Genomic DNA, 26,669 nt, shown 5'->3' with positions numbered 1-26,669 from the left:
ATGACTATTCCCGCACTGCATACTTCAGTGCAGGAAAGTAGGCCGTTTGATGACAGATTACGCTCGATACTATTTTTAAACCAGATATGCCATGATTCAAGTGGTAACATGACTTTTTTAATTAATTCAAATAATCAAATATATTAAAAAATATATACGGGATGCAAACGAAGCATTAACACAAAAAAAATCCAAACTGTTTTGCGAAATTTTATAAAAATTATGTATTATCTGTTTTACAAAATTATTATGTTCTTACCTATGTCTTCGCTTCTTTTTCTTTTTCTTTCCATAACCGTTAATATTCTCTAACGTAAAATCTTTGGTAGAATCGACACCACCTGTTGGGAGAAAGAGAGAAGAAAATATTTAGATAATTAGGTACTTCGTTAATTGAGATGATTTCGAATGTTTTCTACTACCAAAAAAAATCGCTACCAATTGTAGCTTCTACCGTCGTCTGAACCATCTGAAACCGTTTATCCAGACAAATAACAAATGATAGCTGCAAAAAGTGGGGATGAAGATTGTCCCCAAATCAACCGTTTCATGTAGTGTGCCTTTACGAGCGATCAGGAGAAAAATGTAAAGTAGTTGATTGCTCGTAAAAGGAAGTCAAATAGATTTGCCAAAGGGATGGTGGTGAGAGTGGATGATATAGAAAAGAACTATCCTTTACCTTGTAGTCGATGGAGCGCTCTTGGCAAAGAAAACCCTAAGATAGCGATCGCTCGAAAGAAGTCGTATCGAAAGAGTGCCATTCTCCGCCGCGCCATGGTTGCCGTCTAGTATTTTATTCATTATAAGCACAAAGTGGAACGAAGTTTCCATCCCCATAATGGTTTGGCTTTTGTGATTTGGGATTCTGTGCGCTTCAACGGCAAAAGGTTGACTGTTGTTCGAATTACATTATTCGTTGCTGAGTTTTTTCGTTTTTCGTCCAATGTGTACCAACTTTTGTAGCAGGTTGGGGATATATTTACGCCCTTTGAGGTTTACTTGAGGGAGCACTCGATAATTCGAAGGACATCAATAAAATTTAGTAAAGTTTGGAAATAAATCGACACATAATCATTAATACATTCTATGCTTCACTGGTTATTTTTTATTGAACCAAAAATATTGTTACGCACATGTTTGCAATTTTCAGAAAGTTTCCGTCGTTAAATGAATTTCGAGATATACGAAACTTATTTATTATCGGTACGATTTTTTCAGTATATGAACTAAATGCGTAGCTATTGAGCAAGACCAAGCTGATGGTCGTGGGTTCGAATCCCACCGGTCGAGCATCTTTTCTAGTTGGAATATTTCTCGATTTTCTAGTAAATCAAATATCTTTGCAATACGAACAGAACATCAAGCTGAGTAGGCAGTGTCCCTCTGCTTTGAGAATAAACGCTTGATAGAAGAAGGTGAAAGTATAAATTCTCGCCTACTGAGCCACGACTCTTCTGGCAAGAATAGTGTCTACATCTGCATCTGCTTCCTCTGTTGAAGCCACACGGACACGAATGCTCTACAGTCTTCTGGCTGAATTTAGCTTCGTGTCACTGTTCAAATGTTGTCCTTGAGTGGTACGAAGTCATCGATAAGCTATGAGAACATCGCCAGCTGATTTTTTGACCTTTTGATTTGAACCAGAGACGAATAGAGACATGGTAGTCGGGTTCATAATGGAAACCACTTCTAGTACTGCATTTGGTCTCTCGGTACTGCAAAACGTGTCCAAGTTTGACAGATCGCAGTACACTTTTTACGGAATTCTAGATTTTGCTCTGCAAAGAGCATGGAGGTTTTGTTTCGCCTTTGTTTGATCCGTGTCTATTTAAATATTCCCTTTTTTCATTTGCTGCAAAATAATAAAAAAAATCAATGCGGCTTTCCAGGTCAATTCGGTTAGCAAAAAATCCACACATTTGCAGACACGATAACAAACACCATACCTTCCACCAGGAATTTCCAGGAAGTCACCAGAAAATTGCCTGGGTACATCCCTCAGCCATCCACCGTAAAAAAAGGGTTGAATATTGTGACACTTTGATTACGTTCTCAAAGCGTGTCAATTTACTCGAATTAAATAACTATCACGAAATTATTATAATCATGTCAACCGAAATTGCTTTTCACCGGCAGCCGCAGCACACCTTTTGAAACGGGCGTCGTTGCCATACAGCCACGAGAGAGCAGAAAAGGTCGAAAGAATAAAACACATTTCTATAGTAACGCTTGCAACGCTTGCTTGGGTCGATGTCTGCAACGAGCTGCGGGCCTTTTGTCGTTCTGTCAACCAAAATATCATTGGGACATAAAGGAAGTGCTTTCTTAGCGCACAGCGCTCCGTATAGTCATATTTTCGCTTTCCTTCTGCTTCCGTGGTGCTTCGCAAGCTGACACCTTCCACTGCCTGGCGAGTGTCTGCCTATTCAGGACGAATTTATTCGCATTGAAAAGGGAAATTTTCTTTTATGTTTCACGATACATGTGTCAAATGCACGTCTTCCCGCAACAAATGCTCGAACATACAAACCCATCCTTTTGAATTAAAACCTCAATAAAACCAAGAACATGATTGGAAATTCCTTCATATTACCAGTTCTGGATAGCAAATTCAAAATTGACAATGCAATGTTGCACGATGTCAAAATCGAAACGTCCCTGTACCTTCGTATCGACACCCTCTCGAAGCGTAAAAAAGCGGATCACATCGGAGGCAATGACTCCCTACCCCTTTTCGGACTTCCGTTAATTTTGCGGGTTGCTTTGTTTTAGCTTTTCGCAATGATTGCGGTTGATTTTCTTCGTATTTTTTTTTGTTTCTTCCCGTACGTGAATGCAACTTCCATTAAAGTTTTGCAGAGTGATTGCGAAACAATGTGGGAAGCCATGTTTGTTTCTCAGAATTGCAAAGCAGCATAGGTATTGCTCGAGTGTGTGTTCCTATTGGAACCGCTAATTAGATCCTGGAGTGCAGTTTTGGTTTCCCGTTAGATTTGCTCCAATTGCTAATTAGTTTGTTACTTTTCATGCGATTATAAAGGTCTCTTTAAACTGACGCGACCATTTGACTATGCACGCTGCTCAAGGGAATCATTTAATTCAAAAAGCGGTGTGGAATTGCCCCCCTCATAATAATTGCAAAACATTTAAGTTCTTAGAAGCATTAAAAAATATTAGCCAAATGCCAAAGCCCCTCCCGTGGCCCAATAACAAATTGCACAACGGTTGCAAAAACTGCCTGGGGCTCTGCACTATTTTGGTTTTGTATATAACTTTGACGTTTGCTGGCCTTGTTATTTACTAATTTTGTGAAGGATTGAAAAAGAGAGGAAGGTCCTCTCTTGTTCACTCTTTCGCAAAATTCATAAACAACAAGGCTAGTAAAAGTCAAAATCCCATGGGGGCTCTATTAGGCCGTCCCTTATTTTTCTAAAATGTGAAATGTTATAAGTTCGTCATTGTAAAGTGCTCGTTTTCGTAAGGAAAAAATTATGTAAAAATTTGAAGTCCCTATGTGAACGCTATGTGGTCCCCCAACGGCCTTGAAGGTATCAGGTGTAGATGACAAATTCATAACATTTTACATTTTCGAAAAATAAGGGACGGCCTAGGCTTTTGTATGAGATTTCGACGTTTACTGGCATTGTTGTTTACTAATTTTATGGAAGAGTAAAAAAGAGGGATTGATTTTTGTGCAGAGTCCCATATTTATCCAAACCATAACTATGGATTGAGGCGTAGTAAACATAGTTTTTTTTTTAATTATAACGACACTGAAGACGGACTCACAGGTAAGGCCTAAATCAAAGGATACAAATTCTAGTCAGTGGAATTAAATTGTGTTAGAATTAGAATAAGCATTGAGCTCTTCGCAAATTCGTAGGTGGTACAATCCTATACTGTTGTATGAGGGTTGCCTCCTCTCCGTCCGTTACCTAAGTCAAAGATTTGGGATTAACCTTTGACTCTCAGGGCGCGGCCAGGGTAGTCGCGAATTGTGAAGCGAAGCGAAAACTACACGGAAAGGAATAACAATTATTAATAATGAAACGTCAAACTCCAAACTTACACGAAACTTACTTCACTTACACGTCTTTTATATTGGTGTCACTTGATTTGTGTCAAACACCAAAATACAACTATTTAATTAATATGTATATGGATGCGTTACAGATTACTTATCAACAAAGTTCATAATGCTCTCGATGAGCAAAAGATTTTGTACGCTTCAGAAATGTATTGAAGATTACCATATGAAAGAAACGAAGATTTTTTATGGAGACTGCAGACATATTGAAAAAAGCGATTTATTCGATATTCAATTATGCAATTTAAACTAAATTGTACCCTATATAAAAGTCGATTAGATTACAAAAAGTTTAATATTCCATGTGAACAATGACAAAACCAGTATTTTCCCCAACTTTGGTAACTTGTAGCTCAAAATTGTGAAGTGCTGGAAAATTCCTAAGAGCAACATCTGATTCAGCAACACCAAATTTGGTAGGGGATCATCCAAAAATGACGTCCATCATTTATCGGAGGAGGGGGGTGTCTACGAAAGTGTGACAGTACGTGTAGAAGGTATTGGAAAAAGCGTGACCCAGGGGGGAGGGGGGGGGGGGTCTAGAAATCTCAAAAAACGATGGACGTCATATTTGAATCATTCTTAGACATATGATTTGATTCTTGAGGAACCCAAAGATGTTATTTTTGTTAGGCTATATAACATATAAATCACTTTATTTAAGAATCGAATCCGCTTACTTGGAAGTTATGCTTTTAAGTGGTAAAAAAAACTAATATCACATTTTCAAGTGGGATATGGCATCAGCTTGTATGACCATCCGATTGTGACTCTGGATTGGTCATGGAAACAGACATTTTCCTATGATACTTTTCACGAGGAATTTCCAAATCCACGGGATATTCATGACATTTAACAACACTACATAAGTTAATTCGGATTTTTCCGACCATCATACGAATGTCCTTGACGATCATTAAATCTCTGCAAAGAAAAAAACATCATCTACAGGATACTACAGAGAGACGTTCAAATATTTTTGGCCAAGAAATGTTTGGTCCTTGATTCGAAGATTACCAAGTTGTTCTACAACTTTTGCAAGATCAATATTCTTAAAATTTTCCATTGAAAAAATTAAGTATTCTCGGAAAAGTATCAGACCTATTTTTCTCTGTTCGGAACATAAACCACTGCGACCAATATTTGATCTATTGTAGTATATCCCGTGTCCTTTCTTTAGTGCATGTCGTGTTACATTATCACTATTGAGAAGTGATAAAATATTCGGTTTGCTTACAGTTGTTAAGAATTCTTTGATCGCAGGAAAGGATTCTAATTGAAAGGTTCCGCTATTTATACCCTTTGAAGAATATGGTGGATACACTCTCCACAGGCGCGCCCCTTTATTAGTCGAAATTGGATCCCTTGATAAGGCCAAGAAATTACACCGATATTGTCCATGCATCAGAATCCTAGTCTTTCCTTCTACTCTTTTATTTATTAAGTTCTCTAGTTTGAACTTAATAAATAAAAGAGTAGAAAACAAATTGTTGTATTCGACTTATTTTTTTTCTTTGTCTCAAGATCATTCTCGGCAACCGGGAAAACCGAGACTTGTCACTTTCAACAAGGTTTAAACATGTAACAATGACTAAAAAATGTTCCTTCGATTACTATAATATCCTGTTCTCTTCGTTTGAAACAGGCAGGACTAGGATTCACTGGTAGATCTTTACCCCATAACACACCACGAAAAGATGATCTACCCACGTTATGGGTCATCAGACCTATTTACTCCACGGTGTAACCGTATTTCGGGACATTATGGTCACCATCTGGAAAGCATTATAAATTTTCAAAGATATATATGGAAAAAGTTTACTAAAACGAGCCTTGAAATTGAGAACTTTTGAACAGCAAAAATTGAAACATTTCGCGTGAAATGTTTCCCATACAAGGTAGAGTGTCCGGAATTTGAAGCTGTCCGTAATATGAATCAAAACGGTACTTGAATGAATATTTTGATAACGTCAAAATAGTATTCAGATTTTTCGTCAAAATTTTGGAAATGCTTTTCAAAGAATATGAAATTACGGTTCGACTATCAAATTGATTTGAAATTTTGGCTGATCAAATGGTTAGACAATTGTCCATGCTTTTTTTTTTAATATTTACACCTGGCTTCTCAGATCGTGCTCCCCGAAGCACTTGCTGCTCCGCGATGATTGAAAAGCGTTGAAATGCTGTGGAAACTCAGCCGATGCTATCCAATTTCTTTACTTATTAAGATTACGATTTATATGTTTTATTGATGAGATTTCGGACATTAAAAATGTACTAAAGCCAGTTTCCCATACAGAACAGTCATTTTCAGATAGCTATATCTCCGTCGTTTCTCAACCGATTTTTTTTTTCTTGTTTTCAGTGATTAACTACAAATAACCTAAATTTTTTATAACTATTGAGAAAGTTCGGTAGTTACGAAACGCGGATTACCGAAAGGTCAGTAATTCATTCGTTTACCGAATGGATTACCGATCGTTCAGCTGTTGAGCTTTTAGTAATGAGATTAGCGAATTCGGTGATTTCACGTAAATGTGTTGTAAAACAGGGTAGTGCTCAAACTATACGCGAAAAATCAGTCGATTTATGCATTCAAGATATTACCGACTTTACGGTTGAAAATAGAAACTGAAATACACCAAAACATGATAAGTACTATGTACCGTGAAGGGAACCTAACGCAAAATATAAATAAATCGTTATTCTCGCCGGTGGATTTATTTCTTGAACAACGATTTTTTGTGAACTTGTAGGCAACAAATAGTGTGAACCGGCCTATGGCAAAACATGTAAATCCAACCTAATCGATGAACCAACAGGTAAAGCACGGGCTCACTCCCAAAAAAACATACACAAGTGTTTGGTCCATATTTTAACGATTACACGTCCAATTGAATCTCTCTATACCTCAATCGGAAGATGAGTCAATCTGACTTCGTAGGTATTTTAACAAAAACGTTTATTTTTGTGAATTTTTTACTAAATTTTTACTGGAAATTGTGTCATATTCGAGAATTACATTCCAAAAATATGGCCAATTTTCTCTGCAGTGGAGTAACAAAAATTTTGAACCGGTACGGTATTAGAACCGTTATTTCATGATCTTTAAGAAGCACTTGTAAAATATCATATTCAAAAAAATATATGAAAAAATATCGTGCAAAGGTTTGGGGTGCATAAAATCATTTTTGTCAATATCTTAGCCATTTCAACCGATTTCGATAGTCAATGGGTTACTTAAACGTAAATACACGGTGCTCCGTTATTACCAGAAAAAAATCTCCAAGAAATCTGTGCTCACCAGTCGTTTTCTATAGCTTAGCTGCATGTCTGGGCATTTTTTTTTTTAAATCGTAATGCCCGTTTTGAAGTTACGCCCTTTTGATTGTATAATTCCACAAATTCAATGGAAATCTGAGATATTGAGGCGGATTTTTATTGGCCGTAATTATCAGAAGAAATATAGCATCAAAATTTGGTTTCAAGTCGGTGTTTTAAGTTACCGCCGTGCGGGGTGACATTGGGCCTAGGAGGTGACTTTGACCGCCCTTTTCAATGCATCTCATGGCTAATGTAGGTGTCAAAAAACTTATCCATGATTATCCAGTGGCTATTTATAACGTCTTCTTGCTACATGGTACATTGTTTTCATAATTCTGGTTTTAGTTTGCTGTAAAAATCTTGGCCCAAAGTCACCCTTATGGACCAATGTCACCCCGCACGACGGTATTTGTTATCTTTGGGTGGAGTTATGAATGAGAAAATCGTAGAAATTTTATGTTACGTCCTTTTTAAAAGTTTAAGTCCAATAAACACACTAATTTTTAATAGAATTATTGGGCATTCTAATACCGTTAAGCATGTTCAAATGTTTTAAATGACACATCGCACTAACATGCCGTCAAAGTTTTTCACAATTGACTGACTTTTCATAGGCTCAAGCGATATAAGGTATTACGGAGCCAGTTTTGTATTGTTATTATTATTTATAAAATATGGTTATAACCCAACTAGCTGCCCTCGGCTATTCTGGCTAGCTTTGTACTGCCCCAGAACTTAAACCCCGATGGCAAAGTTATGCACTATTGGCCAAACTATGGCACTCTAGACCACTATCAAGACTTTTGTGATCATTTGTAGTATACATCACAACATTTAGATTTTTCACAAATCTATCATTTTACCTGTAGCTTTCCCGGTTTTTTCGATCTCACAAACATGTAAGAATCCTGAATAAATACAATAGTGAGAGAATTGTATCAACCAATCAACCCATTCCCAAGCCAACTCGAGAAAAGTAAGCCTCAATACTTGAAATACGTTTAAGAAAAATATATTCGGTATTGTTGGATTCATTGATTTAAAAATCATAACACTAGCAGAACTTAATTTACATGTCTTCCTTAAAAATGTATACTCAAATCAAACCTCTCTTGAACAGATTCTACCCCATAACACCGAATTTCATTTCCCCGAATGTCATTAACCCGGGAGTCATCATCCTGAACGCATCATTACGCTAAATGCTATTGTCCACAATGTTTAATAACATTGAATGACATTGCCCCGTGATAATAGAATTTGAGTAATGCCATTCTAGGAATTGGAGCTGTTCACCGTGAGTGCTTCGTGAAGCCCAAGCAGGACAGTTCGGTTTTGCGTCGTCCGATAGATTTAGCTCACAGTTTCGCGCATGTTTTAGTCGCCGGAGATTTTGTTTTTTCCTGTTTTGGAGCGTCTTGCTGGGTAGTGCTTCGTGAAGCCCAAGCAGGACAGTTCGGTTTTGCGTCGTCCGATAGATTTAGCTCACAGTTTCGCGCATGTTTTAGTCGCCGGAGATTTTGTTTTTTCCTGTTTTGGAGCGTCTTGCTGGGTAGTGCTTCGTGAAGCCCAAGCAGGACAGTTCGGTTTTGCGTCGTCCGATAGATTTAGCTCACAGTTTCGCGCATGTTTTCGTCGCCGGAGATTTTTTTTTCTTCTGTTTTGGAGCGTCTTGCTGGGTAGTGCTTCGTGAAGCCCAAGCAGGACAGTTCGGTTTTGCGTCGTCCGATAGATTTAGCTCACAGTTTCGCGCATGTTTTAGTCGCCGGAGATTTTGTTTTTTCCTGTTTTGGAGCGTCTTGCTGGGTAGTGCTTCGTGAAGCCCAAGCAGGACAGTTCGGTTTTGCGTCGTCCGATAGATTTAGCTCACAGTTTCGCGCATGTTTTAGTCGCCGGAGATTTTGTTTTTTTCCTGTTTTGGAGCGTCTTGCTGGGTAGTGCTTCGTGAAGCCCAAGCAGGACAGTTCGGTTTTGCGTCGTCCGATAGATTTAGCTCACAGTTTCGCGCATGTTTTAGTCGCCGGAGATTTTGTTTTTTCCTGTTTTGGAGCGTCTTGCTGGGTAGTGCTTCGTGAAGCCCAAGCAGGACAGTTCGGTTTTGCGTCGTCCGATAGATTTAGCTCACAGTTTCGCGCATGTTTTCGTCGCCGGAGATTTTTTTTCTTCTGTTTTGGAGCGTCTTGCTGGGTAGTGCTTCGTGAAGCCCAAGCAGGACCGTTTTTACATTCAGAAATGGAATAGTGAAAAATGAAAAATGAAAAAGTGATTTGTTTGATTTGTGTCCTCAGTACTGTTGGTTTTTGGCCGCCCGAAGTTCACCGAACCATCCGGAAGTGACATGCAGCACATAAATTTAGAGAATCAATCCGGTGAGTTTGTTCCAGTATGATACTTTTTCTTTTGTGAGCCTTCCGGATCGTTTTTGTTCGCGTCGTGGAACTTCTGATCGTTTCTTGAACGGAAAATGTTATTTTCGGAGTTTGATAATTATGTTCAGATTGCGCATTCTGTCCGGGCGGGTGTAACGCAACTAACAATCGGTTGTGGATGCTTTTTAACTGTTCGATGACCCTGGAGGGATCGATCCTGCTTTTCGTATAATTTTGAGCAGAAAAACCGACTGTGTCCTAGGGTGTTTAGTTCGAACGCGCTTCCTTTCGTTTTTCGATTATCTAAAAATACAGTACCACCCAGTACAGTTTTTCAATGAGCACAGTACAGTTTTTCAATAGGCGTGATTTTTTTTTTACGCGTATCGTTACACAATCCGATGACCCTGGAGGGATCGGTTTTGCTTTTTACTGGTTGTTGAGCAAAAATATTACTGCACAATCGACAAGCATTTCGCGAAATACTATTTATACTATAAATAAGCTATTGTTTTCTCTTTTGATTGCCGGCATTCAAAAGATTAATTTTAAAACGCTTAAACAACAAATATTTATGGTCTATCGCCAGCTTTCTAGGCGAATCCTGACAATATACCTTCCCCAACCTCCAACTCCGTAGCACTTATGAGGGTGTCGCTGAGTCGGTGGCCTCTCATTAAGTAAGTGCTACATCAACATTTCCTTCCCCTATCCCAAGTTACGGTAAAGATGGGCGTGGCCGGGAATAGCGATATTCATGCTTTTAGTATTCTTGTTTATGATTTGAACAAGGTATACTCCCCTGCCTTGTTCTTGAAAGTAGTCAGGATGAGATTATTAAAAAGAAACATGAATGTTGCTAGTATCCAATCTACGAAGTATACCGTAACTACGCTAACGCTAACGCTAACGCTAATGCCATTCTAGGAATTGGAATTCGAGGATATAATCTTAAGAGTCATGCTAATCGGGGTAATTTTAGAAAAACTTAACTTCCAGTTTGTGTTGCCGAGAAATCTGAGAATGTTCTGTGTCCGTGTTGGTTACCTGCTAATCTATCTACCATACAGGGTTTGAATCCCACATAAACTGATGATGGCGGCATAAGGGCAATGTGTCATTGAAAACATTTGAACATACTGATTACTGAACGGTATTATAATGCCTAATTAAAATATTAAAAATAAGTGATTTTAATGTGCGTAACTCCATATTTTGTTGATCTTCCTATTCAAAACTCCACCTAGAAATTACAAATTACTAAAACCATCAACTTTGAACCAAATTTTGATAGTATATTTCTTATGATATTCACAGCCAATAAAAAACCGTTTAAATATCTCAAATTTCTTTGTGGGCTTATACAATCAAAAGGGCGTACGATTTTTTTAAATTTTTCCCAGACATGCAGTTTAGCCATAGAAAACGACAAGTGAGCTAAGTTTTGATGGAGATTTTTTTTTCTAATAATATTTTTTTTGAGTTTATATTTTGGGAAAACTTTCATTTAAAATGTCAGGTATGAACACTTTGTATCAAAATATCAAAACGACAGCGTGGTTTTCACGTATGAAAATTCTTTATTTTTTTAAGTTCTTTATAAGTATCATTCCAAACATTAAAACCATATCGTATATCTAGGTGTTCTGTTTTGGAAAACACTATCATCCTAATTTGGTAGAACAAAATTAAGCATTTGTAAACATTTTGTTAACAACGTATTACATTTCATTTTACGTAGCAGTTCAAAATTTTTACATGTGAGTTGAATTTACCTGTTTATATGTGTATTGCCGAATGCCGATGAAGTAATCAAGCTTGTTCAGAAAAGTCAAAGTTGAAAATTTTAATACATTAATAACAACAAATTTTAAACATTAAGGTGCTCTTGCTATTATTAGATGTGTGACAGTTAATACTCTTAGACAAGATTGACGCATCCTCCAATAATCGAGAGTTATCCTGGCCACGTCCTTGCGAAAGCTGGAGACTAGGAAAGGATGATTGATTGAACTTAAGAAAGATGCAGAGAACTCTACTACCTCTCATAGGTGTTACGGGATGTTGTGGAATGTTGATGAAATATGAGTGCCATAGGATACGTTCGGCAGACGTTCTGGTCGAAAAATGGGTAATTTTTACGCATTGTGATCAGATCAGAGTCACCAAATCCCTTTTTCTGAATTCCTCTGCAACTCGTCGCTCGTCTAACAATGAACAATAACGTGAGCCGCAACATAGCACTACCCAGCAAAATGCACGCACCGCACGAAAAATCGACAAAAAACTGCAGTTCATAATCCATGCCGAACCGAGCATCCCACACTCAATTTTTGTATAAACACGTTTAACAAACACCGTAGATAAAAAAACTATTCGCGGTAAACAAATTCAATTGCTGGAGCTATCACAAAGCACTCTCGAGCAAAGCCCAAGCAAATCGAGAATTAGAAAAAAAAAACAAAACTCCACAAATTATCTTCAGATATAATCTCCGAAAAAAAAACAAACACACTATTATCACTTTGAAAACCATGTTTCCATAGAACATTTGCACGTGGCATAGCACCATCCTCGAATCTTATTTTCACCAGTAGAATTGAAAAAAAAACGCGGAACGAGGTTAGCGTGTCACAAAATTCAAAACGAACGAATAAAACCTTTTTTTAGATTTCAGGCATTTAATGCTCCATAACTATTAATAGATTCCCATATTTCAACTGATATTCTTAGAATTTTTTGCAGAATGGATATGGAAAGAATAAGTACAATTTTCAAGCCATGCGGATAATCTTTTTTTAGCACAAACTGAAAACATTTTAATTTGAAAAAAGTGCCACAAAAACTACATTAGGTATTATGAAGAGTATGAATGAAGACAGTTTCTTTCTCAAATTTATAATCACATGTCACCACACCTACACACCACACACCTTGTCCGATACAGACATTCCTACCCATCACAACACAGCCTATACCTTGTATATCCATCAAATCCGATGGCTGTTAAGGTAACGATTAATGAATCCTCACAACAAGCGTAGGTTGGCATCACAGAAGCTATTTATTTCATTAAATCCAACCAAGCCTCCGTATTTACTGGCGGACAGACTCGCATAGCATCCCATCCCGTTCCAACCCCCTCAGCACCTCATGTCAGGGTATTTACTCATTTGGTGCGATTCTGTCCTGCACTCATGTGTTATGTACTTCCACCACACGTCAGGTTGAAAACATTTTCTCTGGCCATATTGTTCGTCTCAATAAGCTCACCGTCGTCGCCGTCGAGCAATAAAAAAAATGCGAACTAATAAAACAAAAAGCTTTGCCCTCGAGCAGTCTTCCCCACCTCCGTTCACCAGGATTCGCATAATGACTAATTTGAAGCTTCTGCGCAGGGCAAATTTCCTTCGTCCTTCCAACGATCCTCCACAACACACAGTAGGCCACGGTCTGGGCATTTGTCTGGGTGTGTGCGTGTTTCTGTGGTACCCGTCAACGAAGTAGGCGAAAAGCATTCTAAAATCACGTTTCTCTGGTTACGCTGCTCACATACTTATGGCTGAAGGCGATGGTTCGACCAAAAACTGCTCGAATCGTACTAGATGGATGTCCGCTGGGCGTATGTTGAGGGGTGGATTTGTAAACTGTGGCACGAAGCGGAAGCATATTTGGCTACAAACTGGTAGCAGTGTTTCTGTTTCTCGCATCATGTGTGTAGAAAAACACGTGGGACCGAGACTAAAGCTCTAATTTGTCGAAACCATACATGTGAAGAATTTTACTAATTTCGTTTTATTAGTTCTTCTAGGAAAATTAATTACACAATAATGAACACATACCTACACCGAGCGAGGCGAAACATTGAAAGAGCCGTTTCAGTCTTGTTTCTTGGTTCTGGACGATTCTAAGCTGTGTTAGCAAATGTTTGTCGGATGTTTCTTTATCTGGGAACATTGAAAATTCTTATGTGTTTTTTCGTGCTCAGTTATTGAGCAACAAGAAAGTAAACAAACAGAGCCTCTCAATGTTAGAAAGGTCCTTTTGAAAAGTTACGTGACAAATTTACACTAATACACTAACCCAGTAGCTAGCCGACTCTGGGATTACCGGAGAGATCTTGAGTTGGCCTGGCATTGTATAGAGTTTGTACTTAAGCAGTGAACTCCAAAGTTTATTTTTGGTATAAATCTAGTTTCAGTGAACTTTTTCCGACGATTAAGAGAATGCTACGGATATTAACAAAACTTGATTCTCTATAGAGTTACTCATGAACTGGTCAATAGCTAGAAAGTTCACAACAAGTTACTTTAAGAAAAATGTCATTATCTATAAGCAACTCAAACGACCCTTATGAAAACTGAAGTTTGATTAATTACTTGAAGAGCGAGCTGTTAAGCCTAAATATGCACTTTTATCCAACTTCTGGTTGCTTAGGTCACTTTAGCTCTTGCAATCAACTGTATTAGCCTGAATACCTCCCCTAGGATCCGTAATTTAACAAAATACTACCACTAAAATGGTCATCAATTCCAAACTTTCCTTTTCATTGCAGCTCCACCACGCTTCCGACACCACTCGTGTGGTGTACTCAAAACATCCCTTAATCCTAACACAATGTGGTATGCTTTGCTCTGTAAGTACAACCGCATTCTCTCTAAGCACATCCGAAACCGTCCAAATTTATGTTAGTCAGATGGGTTGAAATTGCCACCTCGTGTTGGGTGCGGCACATAACTGCCGTATGTATCTTCCATATGCTTTTTCCCCCGTAACCGAGCTGGTCAGACAGATAAACTAGCATGTGTGTACAACCCCCATTCCGGAGAATAAAGGGGTGAACACGAAAAGACGGGTAGGTTGACAAGGAATGTCTGTGTGTGAAAAATTGAGGCATTCACGGTATTTCACAAATTAACCATCAACACACATGAGAGCGCAGGTTCGTTTAATTAAGGCAGATAATCGATAAATCACCAGACTAGTGCTAGATTGGATTTAATTAAAACAATTATTGTTGGGCGAAATAACGTTTAAATTAAATATTTACCCAGAGCGTCAATGGAGGCAAGAGCGTGAAGTCTATGTGTGAGGACGACTGATCGAATGTCACGCTTGGTAGATTGAGTGTAGCAGAATGGATGGACGGGAAATTGTTCAAATTTGCATGCCGATGGCGATGAGTTTAATCAATGATTGACAATTAGGCTGAATGGTAATTGCTTTGACTTTCAATGATTCCTGGTTCTAATATGTACTACAATCAAGAGTATATCTATTGTCGAGAGATTTAGGGTGCATTATTTTGAAGCAATGGCATAGAGCCGATAGCCTTGTTGGTTAAATTATATAACTTAATAGATTCGATTAGCTGTCACTGGATAAAAATGGGACAATTAGAATTATTATCGACGTTTCGTGTTTTCAAACACATAACACCTAGATAAAGAAATGAATGTAATGTTTGAAATTATACTAACGAAGAATTGAAAAAGGTGACTCAAATGTTCTTTTTGCAATTTTTCATCGTAATAGGCTGTTTTTCATAACGCCAACCTGTCATATAATACATACAACGTAAGTCGAGTCAATGGGTTACATGCATGCCCAGATTTGCTACTCACCACATAGTAACGCACATGCGCTAGTGTCTATGCACGAAAAATCGCTAAAAGGTAACGCGAAAAATATTTGTAATGCGAAATACATCTAACGAATTATTTCCCAAAATTGGGAACTATTTTTGAAAAAATATTTGGTACCGGTTGTGCGTGATGATAATGGCAATCACGGCTATCAAATATTTTTTTGATTACAGCATCCACTCACAAGATATTTTGAAGTTACATGCCTTTCCCCATACAAAATAAAACGAGAAAACTCCTGATCAACTGTGGACAAGAGCAAAGCAGGTAATCCATTCGTCGAGGTGTTAGTTGTTGACAAACATACGTCTATTACCATCGTCGTATGTCGCTCACGCAATAGCATCAGCTGATACGAGCAAGTGAGACGTGAGTTACATTTGATCATCTCACTGCATCTCGCAATCTCATCGATCGTTTTTGGATCGGCCTTCTACATGACACTAGCGGGACTATTCCAGTGTTGCATTTGAAATCAGTGGAGAAACCGTGACATGTGGCGGTTTCTGCTCCTCGATCGTATGCCTAATTAAGGCTAACAACGTATGCTTCTATTAAGGCACAGTTCTCACAGTCTCCCACAGCTCTCAACCGTTTACCAAACACCACCATCACTGTTTCTCATTCAACTTCTACCACTGTGCCGACTCCGATCTCCGATCGTCATACGGATCGTTCATCAATTACACCGTTAACCGTCTACTACCAGAATGTCGGTGGCATGCGTAGCAAAACCGACGACTTTTTTATGGCTACTGCCTCCTGTGACTATGATGTTATCGTGCTGACAGGAACGTGGCTTCGGAGCGATGTGAGTAACTCCGAACTATCCTCCGAATATAATATCTTTCGTTGCGACCGTAGCTGTGCATCTAGTTAACTCAGCAGAGGAGGGGGAGTGCTAATCGCTATCTATCTCGAGTCTCCATGTTCGACTCGAAAAATGTAACTCGCTCAAGCAAATCGTAGTGAAACTCCGCAAGTCTATACTTGCACACTAAGCTCATTTTACCGGAAATCGGTGAATTTCACCGAAATCTCAACAGCTGAACAGTTCGGTGAAATAGAACACCGTAACTTCGTCGGAATTTGACGGATTCAGGTGAGTTTTCACCGAATACTGTAAAAAATTACCGTACTCCGTTAATTTATTTTATGCAATTTCTCATCGTAATAGGCTATTTTTCATCACGCCAATCTGTCATGAAACGGCCTACTTTCCTACACTGAAGTATGCAGTGCGGGAATAGTCATTACGCAACTTAAACCAGTGCGCAACGCTTTCTCATTACGCAACTGTTTTGAGTTGCGTAATGAATCATTTTTTTCAGAATTTTTCAGAAATTGTAAAATAATGGTAAATGCATTCCGATATCATTTCTGATACCCTCAAGTTGTCTTCTACGAAATTGCAAAAAATGTTGTACGTAACTCATTGCAGAACTTGATTTTTACAGCACTCTTCGTAATTATCCTACTCGGCAAGCCTCGTAGGATAAATTTACGACTCGTGCTGTAAAAATCATCATTCTGCAACTTGTTCCGTAAACTACTATTACCGAACTGTTTAGCTGTTGAGATTTCACAGGAATCCGTAAAATAATTTAAGTGTGTGTAGTGTCGAACCATTCAAAGTTTTTTTAATTACAAAAATAAAGGTAAAAAGAAAGGGTTGTTTTGTAAAACAATGTTAAACATTAATAATTCATGAACCAGAATTTATGTCGACACTCTCAGTGACGAACCATTCATACCGTTTTGATTCATATTACGGACACAAGACCTCAATGGAGCAAAACTGATAAAAAAGCATTATAAATAAATTATTTTGAATGATTCCTCCACGTTATCGAGTCTTGAAAACACTTAGCTTTCGAATTGTGGGTGGAGATTTTGATTCTGCAACGTGAATAATGTTAAATAAATACAAATGTGTGGACTTTCCATGATTCTTATTCCGGACGCTTCCTTACTTTTGCCTTGAATTCCGGACACTTTGATTCAAATTCCGGACAGCTCATAAAAATCAATAATCGAGAAGTGAAATCATCAATTGAAATCGCTAAGCCACTAAACCGACATCAAATGCAGTTGGACATTGTTGATTTTCATAGATGGCGATGAAAAATGCTTATTAAAACAAGCCACGAAAATGCGAACTTTTGAACGGCAAAAATTGAAACATTTCGTGTGAAATGTTTCCCATACAAAGAAGAGTGTCAGAAATTAAAAGCTGTTCGTAATATGAATCAAAACGATAGTTTGTTGAAAAATCATATTTACGTCCCACCATTGTATCGATTAAATGTGCAAACATACATATTTTATAGATTAGAAATAGTAGCATGAAACGAGATCACCAATTGATCCGTCATCCTTGACTGAGCAGCAACAATCCACTTTCAGCTTCACTCGTTTGCTCGGCGATATAAAAGCACTCAGAGAAAATAGGCGTGCGAACCGAGAGGGAAAACAACTGACGACTTCTCGGGCTTTCTTGACGCACTGCCCAGGAGCAAGCGTCACGGTCGAAGGATCGAAAAGAACTCTTCATACCTACAGACGAATGTGTCTTCGGAGCAAGAACTAGTATTGACAACCGTTGCAATTACAATGCTGTTATCGAGGAACTGAGCTTGCTTAGTTTGGAGGACCTATTTCGAGACACCGATGTTAACGCAGCGGTTGCCAATTTCTACAGCGTGGTTTTCGGAGTAATACACAGACACACATCTCTCCGCAGATTTTCTCCTCACCACCCGAATAGTTTACCGTGGTGGAACGCTGATGTTTGTCACTGGCGAAATGTCCTTCGAAAAGTGCGTCTCCATTTCCTGAAATACCGTACCAAAGAAAACCGTTCCCTCCTACGGAGACTTGAGGGTGAATACAACGAAAGCGTATCTTAATCCTTCCGCGAGTACATTTTTCGTATCGAAGATGAGGTTAAGGCGGATCCTTCCGTGTTACGGTGTTTCTTCAAAAGAAGGAAAGGTTCGCAATCACTCCCATTAAAAATAACGAGTCACAGCCCTGCAGAATCACTTGAACTTTTTTCCGATTTTTTCAAATCGGTCTACAATTCCTCGGCTCCTTTGATACCTTCGAAAGCGTTGAATTTGTTGCCGTCTCTCGATATTCATTTTCCTTGTCTCACGTTTTCAATAGCTTATGTCACAGATGCCCTGAACGCTATCGATCCATCGAAAGGCCCAGGATCGGATAAACTTGCACCTGTTTCCATCAAACGTTGTGCTGAGGTACTGGCAATACCTTCAATTTATCCTTGACTGAAGTAGTTTCCCAGACGCATGGAAGTTTTCTGCAATTACACCAATACATAAAGCTCTCGTGACATTGAGAACTATCGACCGATTTCGATCCTCTGCTGCTTAGCGAAGACGTTCGAACTATTGATTCGCGACAAAATGTATTCCGCTGCCTTGCCTCTCATTTCACAGTATCAGCATGGCTTCACGAAGAATCGCTTCACTACTACCAACTTGATGACGTACGCTAGTTTGCTGAACTCCAGCATGGCATAGGTTTCCCTGACTGGTTTATTAACTGGTTGAAATCGTAACTATGTGATAGAACTGCTTATGTTAATTTAAAATCTGTTGAGTCTACGCGTTTTCGAACTCCTTCGGGTGTCCCACAAGGTGCCACTTGGGACCTTTGATATTTATAATCTACATCAATGACTTAATCGATCGAATCAATTCTCATCGTCTCATGTATGCGGATGACTTAAAAATTTATCGAATTGTTTGCTCGTCAATCAATTGTGCCGCTTTACAACAAGACATCGACACCGTATGATACGGTCCGTATCTAGTTGGTGTGTATTAAACGGTATGGAGATGAATGCGATAAAATGTAAAGTGATTAGTTTCACCAAATCGAGGGCGCAAATAAGGTTTGACTATAGCGCGAATGGAACGTTGTTAGATCACGTGAGATCTTGGAATTATTATTTTTTAAAATCTGCGTACTGCTCACTTGTAAGAAGCATTCTGAAATATGCTGTTTAAGTATGGGCTCCATACCACGAAACTCAAATCGCTCGTGTAGAAAGAGTGCAACGATGCTTCGTCCGATATGCCCTAAAAAGATTACCATGGTCGAATCCTATTCTGCTGCCTGCGTATGATAGTCGGTGTCAACTAATAGGGCTGGAGTCACAACGTCATCGACGAGTTCACTTTCAAAGGATGTTTGCTTATGACCAGGGATGGGGTGCGACTAAAATCTCTTTCGGTGCTACACACGCTGCTGCGAGATAGCACCCAAAATTCGAAAGACGTGCAGGAGTATTTTTTCTGGACTACACCCTGGCAGTGCTGACTCGCAATGTGTTTTGGGGTGTATGGTATCGAGTTGTCTCATTTTCACTCTTTGCGTTCCATACACGCGTAAACAAATTCACTTGAATTCATTTCTTTAATATGTGCCTGTCAAAACTCTTAAACACGTTGAACATAATTCGTCACCACCTTATGTTTCTGACTCTACCAAATATGTCAAGATCCACAACTATAAATTTTTGCAAAGCACATATTAAGCTATGTCATAGTTTGTTTAGCATAGTTTGTTGAAAAAATTCTAGAGTGGATTTTGTGCTTTCACGAAAGACTGAAAGAGTAGAGATTGTGCTTTGCTTTGTCTCGCACAAAAACAAATTGTCCCCTGCGCCTTGCTTTGAGTTAACTCGCAAAGAATGGGAGACGCACAATCAAGTTCTGAGTGGCACGCATGTTTTTGGCACTGCACTGAGTTTTCTGACATTCCCTGCTTATGACGTAATAAGTAACCGCATTGACTGCCCAGAGCTTCTGCAGCAGGCGATTTTTTTTGTACCAGCTCGTTCTTTTTTTTTTTTTTCATTTGTATAATTCCAAACATTACATTCATTTCTTATATCTAGGTGTTCTGTGTTAGACAACACAATCATCCTAATTTAGTAAAACAAATTTAAGATATAATTAACATTTTGTTAACAACATATTACATTTCATTTGCCGTAGCAGTTCAGATTTTTACAGGTGAGTTGATTTCACCTGCTTATAAGAGAAAAAAACACGTTTTCAATTTACTTAACCTAACTTAACCCAAATATATACAGTATTGGACAAAACATTTGCAACTTTTTCGATTTGCCATGCAAAATGACCAACTTTGATAAACCATATTTCAGTTATTTATGAACCGATTTGAATGAAATTTTCACAGAATATCAGACATAACTTGAATTTTAACATATATGTTTGAGTGATTTTTCCAATTACAAGTTTAAAAGCAGTAACGGTTTGACTAAAGTGAATTTTTTGATGATTTTTTTATAAATGACATAACTAAATATATTGAAGGAATAGCTTCATGGTATCTTCAGCAAAGTTGTAGATTTTGACGAGATGAATAAGTTTGCTGAAGACAGTTTTTGTGTAGGGCTAGGGATTATGAGATAAAAAGTTTTGAATTTTTCGTCGAAAATTACACTTTAGTCAAACCGTTATTACTTATAAACTCGTGATTGGAAAAATTATTCAAAAATATATGTTAAAATTCAAGTTATATCTGACGTTCTGTGAAAGTTTCATTCGAATTGGTCAATAAATAACTGCGATCTAGCTTAACAAAGTTGGTCATTTTGTATGGAAAATCAAATAAGTTGCAAATGTTTTGTCCAATACTGTATAACGCATTAATCGTGACAATAGAAGATTGTAACGATTTTTGCCTGAACTTATGAATTATTTTATCTGACATTTGTTCCAATGTTTCAACATTGGATATTCTATGTAACTCATTGGTACTATACCAGGGAGGCAGCACCAGAATCATTTTCAATATTTTATTTTGAATTCTCTGCAAAGCTTTCTTTCTGGTATTACAACAGCTAGTCCATATTGGTACAGCATACAACATGGCTGGCCTGAAAATTTGTTTGAATATCAAAAGCTTGTTCTTAAGACAAAGTTTTGATTTTCTATTAATAAGGGGATAGAGACATTTTACATATTTATTACATTTGGCTTGAATGCCCTCAATGGAATTTATGAAAGTATCTTATCTAGCATGAGCCCTAGATGCTTAACTTCCTCTGACAAATTTCTTGGAACCTCTCTCATCGCGACAACATGTCTAATTGAGGGTTTCAAATAAAGAGCTTTTGGTTTATGTGGGAATATTATTAGTTGAGTTTTGTAAGCATTAAAGACACTGACACGTTAATGCTTCCAGTGGGCCATTTATGCCCTTTGAAGGAAGCACCACACTAGACAACGGACTAGCATGCAACGCCCAGTGGCACAGTCGGAAAACAGTCCTCACGAAAAGTTTACCGGCCTGAGGCGGGAATCGAACCCACACTCCATAGCACGATGCGGCTAAATGCCTGGTGACACCAACCGCACGGCTACGAAGCCCATTAGGAGAAGCATTTAGGAAGCATTAGGAGAAATCTTCCATTTTTGCAAGTATTAAGAAAAAATATCCAAACTTTTGCACGATACACCATACTGAGAGGTGAACCCAAACTTTTGCACGATGACTTGACTGACTGTTTCATGGATTTTGAATACTTTCCAGATTTTTCCGCAAACATTTCGTGGTGTCTCTTCAAAGAATATAAGGTTACGGTTCTAATGACACTTTGATTTAAAATTTGGTCGATCCAATACTGAGTAAATTAAATATGATTTTTCCGTGTGTTTTTTGGAAAATGTAACAACTTCAAGTAAAAATTCAGTATACAAAATTTTAAAAATGTTTTTGGAAAAATACATACGAAGTAAGAATAACTCTTTGCCTTTCGAATGCGGCTTAAAGAGTTTCAAATGGACGTGTAATCACAAAGATATGGACAAAACACTTTCGCATGTTTTTGAGGGGGTGAACCCAAACTTTTGCACGGGAGTGTAAGTCAGATGTGAAAATATTGTATAATATTGGTCCCAAAAAGCTGCCTTGGGAAACACCAGCTCTTACAGGAAGTCTTTCAGAAATGGAGTTCTGATAATTAACCTGAAGTGTACGATTTGATAGATATCTTTGAATTATTCTAACAATGTATGTTGGAAAATTAAAGTCGATCAAACCTTCATGCCAAACACTGTCGAATGCTTTTTCTATGTCTAGAAGGACAAGACCAGCAGAATAGCCTTCAGGTTTGTTGGAACGGATCAAATTTGTTACATGTAAAAGTTGATGAGTGGCCGAATGTCCATGGCGGAATCCGAACTGTCCATTGACAGAAAATGAATTTTCGTTATTTTCAAAATTTGTGTTTCTTCATTGAGAAAAACGTTTCTTGGCTTCTTTCTGCAAATCCTGCCATATAATTTTCATAGCAAGATCGCGAATGCGTTGAAATTGCCTGCTCCTCACGTTTTTAAGACGGATCTCTTGATCCGTTCAAGATCATCGTCTATAATCACGGATTCAAATTTTACTTCACATTTTGAAATTGCAATGCCCCTGGCTTCAACAATGGAATTACAAAAGCATTGTCAATATCAAGTTTTGTTTGTAAAGAAATGTTAACATCAAGATTAGAGTCAATAAATGTTTCATATTTATTCCAGTCGGGTAGACAATTATTGAGAGTGGAGCTGATAGGATTGAGAATCGCTTCATGGGATATTTGAAATGTAACAGGGACATGATCAGAATCAGTACTCAATTCGTTTTTTTATCTACTCATAGGTATTCCACTAAACAGCTCGAAGATGTATTATCATAACAATGTAATGTCTTATTGTGCTCGAGCCTATGAAAATCGCTTAGTTTTCCAATGGTAGTCAATAGAGTTGACAAAGTGTAACACACTCAAATCAGTTCTGCAGTAAACCAATCGATAGAAAAAATAGCTAACTACATAATTGATATGAAAACCGTCTACACATGATATATGACACATCTCGTTGAAAATGCAGTGGTTGTCAGCAACGTGTCAATTATTCACAATTTTCCCACATTAATACATCCCCAGCACACAGAAAGTGCCTCCGTACAGAACGCTATGGGTTCCGTTCGGGGAAAACCTCTGCGCAATCGCTTCTTCAAGTAATACGATACCATATTTTGTTACAATCTGATGAAGATCATAATATACAAACGCAGCACAACGTCGGACTGACGACTGAATGTCAACAGAGGGTAAATCAATAGCAAACAGTCTGTCCGCTGTCAGTGTCATTCGTTTTGTGGTGGCGGCGACAGGCAGAGGTTTGTAGGGCTCAATGTGTGGTGGATGGGACAATTAACACGTCGTACGGCCAGGCCAGGCCATTCCCCAGTCAATGCAGTGCAGTGTTATTCTTGGCGCCTCGTTTGGTACAATAATTGCTGCTCATTGAGGCGGGTGATGAATGGAAAGAGAAGAGCGAAGCTTTGATAACTACGGGTTTAGTTCAATTTCTGCAATTTGTAGTCATAAAGTGCTTTCAAATAAATAAATAAATAAATAAAGTGCTTTCTTGGTTTGATTCAAATCAGATGCAAAATTATTGATAACTTTACATATTAGGTCCAACAAGTTCGTCCTACCCCTGCAATCATTCACCTGAACTTCAAATCACAGCTCTGACACCGGCTCTTCGATGCAAGAAAGCAAAGGGTGGCGCCAATCGTAGTCAGTAATTCCGAATTTGCTGGATATTTGGTAGAGATGGCTGGGTCTCTGGTTTTCAAACCCAAAACTTGACCCGACCCGACCAAATTTAAAGGTCTAAAAATTTCGGGCACGGGTCGGGTTCGTCCTTGTAGGGTTTGGATTGGGTTTATGTGAGTTTATGAGTATCGAGTAATAGAAAATAAAACCAGTACAATTGTGATCCAAGGAACCATCAAGGTAGTCATGGGAACCAATTTTTACTATGGTTCACTAACTCAATGTCGAGATACAAAATATCGAGTATAGGAGAGTTGACTGTAGCCTCAAAATCTAATTCAAGCGTTTAAAAGGGGCATCAAATATTGTTTAAAAGCGCGCAAAATTTTAATAATTTATAATTTTGTAAAGTATCATTAAAAAATCCAAAAAGATAGCCTCATTTCCTTTCCTCATTCAGAAAACATTTGAAAAAGTGATTTTGAATATAATGATAGTTCATATCTATAAGTAGTTCAGGATCTGACATTGGACATTTTTCCTTTGTGGGGACATGATACCACTGCGACCATTAAGTTGATCTATTATGGTGTTATCCTCTTTGTTTTTGCCGTACTGTAGAAATGTGTTACTTTATGAAGTAACTATCTCCACAGCTATTGGCGTGCATCCCAATCAGGTACTACGTTTCGGATAAAATGTAGTACCTGTTTTGGACATTGGATATACACTATCACACACCCAAAAGCAAAGTTATTTGTCAAATCACGCACATGTAAAATATCAAAACTATAAGTCGGATAGATTTATCAATTTTTCTTTTTCGATAATCTTTTTTTATGATATTTAAGGTAAACCGCAATTTAACGAGAGATAAAACAAGACCCCCACCTTAAAGAAAACCCGAGACTTTGTGATGAAAAGAGAACATTATAGGTATTGAGAATAAAAAACTTCTGGTAAAAAAGTAAGGAACCCTAAATTGAATTGTACACCAACAGAAACTTCAAAGCAAAAGTAAAACAACAAGCTTCTTTAAGTTGGCAGTTACCCTAAAATCGGTCGCGCGATTTGAATGTTTGTGTGCGAGTGTGAGTGAGAATGGTGCACGAGAGGTGTATCGCCCGGACTCAGTAATGGAAAATTGCATAATTGGAAATTGAATTGATGAAAAGATTTGCTCAGCGAAGTGCTCCCTCGAGGGGATGTATTTTTAATGATATTATTCTCGTTTCGCTTTTATTTTCAAAATTTACCTTCCAACCATTGCTGACGACGGTGGTCTCGTGACGTCTTTTCAAGCTACATGGCACTTCTTTTGGCATTCGTCCCGCTCGGTTCCGTTGTTGGGAGGCATATTTTCCGTTTCACTCTACAGCAGTGTTCGTCGGTCGATCTGTGGCAAGAGGGGGATTTAAGCAAACCGAAGAGAAAGAGGGACCCATTCTGCGCGCAAAATACCTTAGAGCACACCATCTTTCCTCTCTGCGTTTCTGGCCACCAACCGGGCCTCGACTCTATTGGTACTCTTGCTGATTAAATAATTGGATTGGGTAATACAGATGCCGCGTTCATTATGGCGGAGTGTGGAGATATTGTTTTCCAAGTATTTTGTGGTCGGGAAGACTCATTTTCCACCCGATATCGGTAGACAAAGAAGAAAATGTCTGCCGTTTGCAGACAGCTTCTCAACTTAATTTCAGGACGGATTCCATCCGCTGGCTGTGCTTCGAGATGGCTGATGAATAAAACCACAATCGCAAAATCATCCCACAAATTGAAACGTTTTAATGGGCTTCAAGTGGATAAAACGTTAAATTGATTTCCGAGTTTTAAGAAATAGTCCAGGATTATTTTTTGCTAGAGAACAAAAAAGGAAATGTTAGCTTATACCATCGCTAGAACACCAGCCACTCGAACGATTGCTGGATTTCAATTAAATTTTGCAAAAATATCTTATAAATATTGTGTTCAAAATGTTACATATGCAGAATTTGTAAGGTTTTTATATAGTTAATGTATGGATTTTATATTGGAAATATAAGGTCCTAACTTTTTTTTTTTTTAACAGTATAATGTATGAAGTGATAATCAAGGAAAAAACATAATTCAAACTTATAATAGAATAACATTTTGATTGACTAATTGTACTTGGTCTACTCTGACTGAACTACAGGGTGTCCGCAAATTATCCGTACAAAATTTGAAGACATGGTACTATACAATCAAGCATAATAAATTCAATATTCTTGCATGGTTTTAAATATTGGCTTGTTATATTCTTAAGAAGCAAGTTTGACACATTTACGATTTCAAATAATTGCAAAACCAACCCAAATGTATGGAGGTGTCTTGAAGGGAGCTGTTGAGGTGTTTTGAGCCGAGCTTTATGACGGAGAAGAAATGAAAGCTTTATGACGGAGAAGAATTCACTGGATTTGAACCGTACAATTTTCTATTTCCAGCCCAACGTGAAGCCACTAACCTGTAGCATACTTCAAATAATAATAGGGCATTTAGATTCATCTCTTTTAGGTTTTAGGGTTAACTCATCTCCAGTATGACTAGCGGCCCTCAGGAAAAACGTCTCCGAAAAATTAAAATTATTTCGAAATTTTTAAAGTTGTGTT

General features: G+C 38.1%; 1 protein-coding gene across 5 annotated transcripts in view; it reads right to left on the bottom strand.

The window, feature by feature from the left end:
- LOC5564774 (visual system homeobox 2) overlaps positions 1–26,669 on the bottom strand; it is a 248,507-nt gene that overhangs the window by 140,226 nt on the left and 81,612 nt on the right. For all 5 annotated transcript variants that reach the window (XM_021848920.1, XM_021848919.1, XM_021848921.1 and 2 more), the window contains exon 3: positions 260–341. In XM_021848920.1, coding sequence (XP_021704612.1) covers positions 260–341 — 82 coding nt within the window. The remainder of the gene's footprint in view (positions 1–259; positions 342–26,669) is intronic.

Source organism: Aedes aegypti, chromosome 3, assembly GCF_002204515.2.
Source record: "Aedes aegypti strain LVP_AGWG chromosome 3, AaegL5.0 Primary Assembly, whole genome shotgun sequence".
NCBI lineage: Eukaryota > Metazoa > Arthropoda > Insecta > Diptera > Culicidae > Aedes > Aedes aegypti.
The sequence above is the reverse complement of the archived record's forward strand: the minus strand, read 5'-3'. Positions and strand labels throughout refer to the sequence as shown.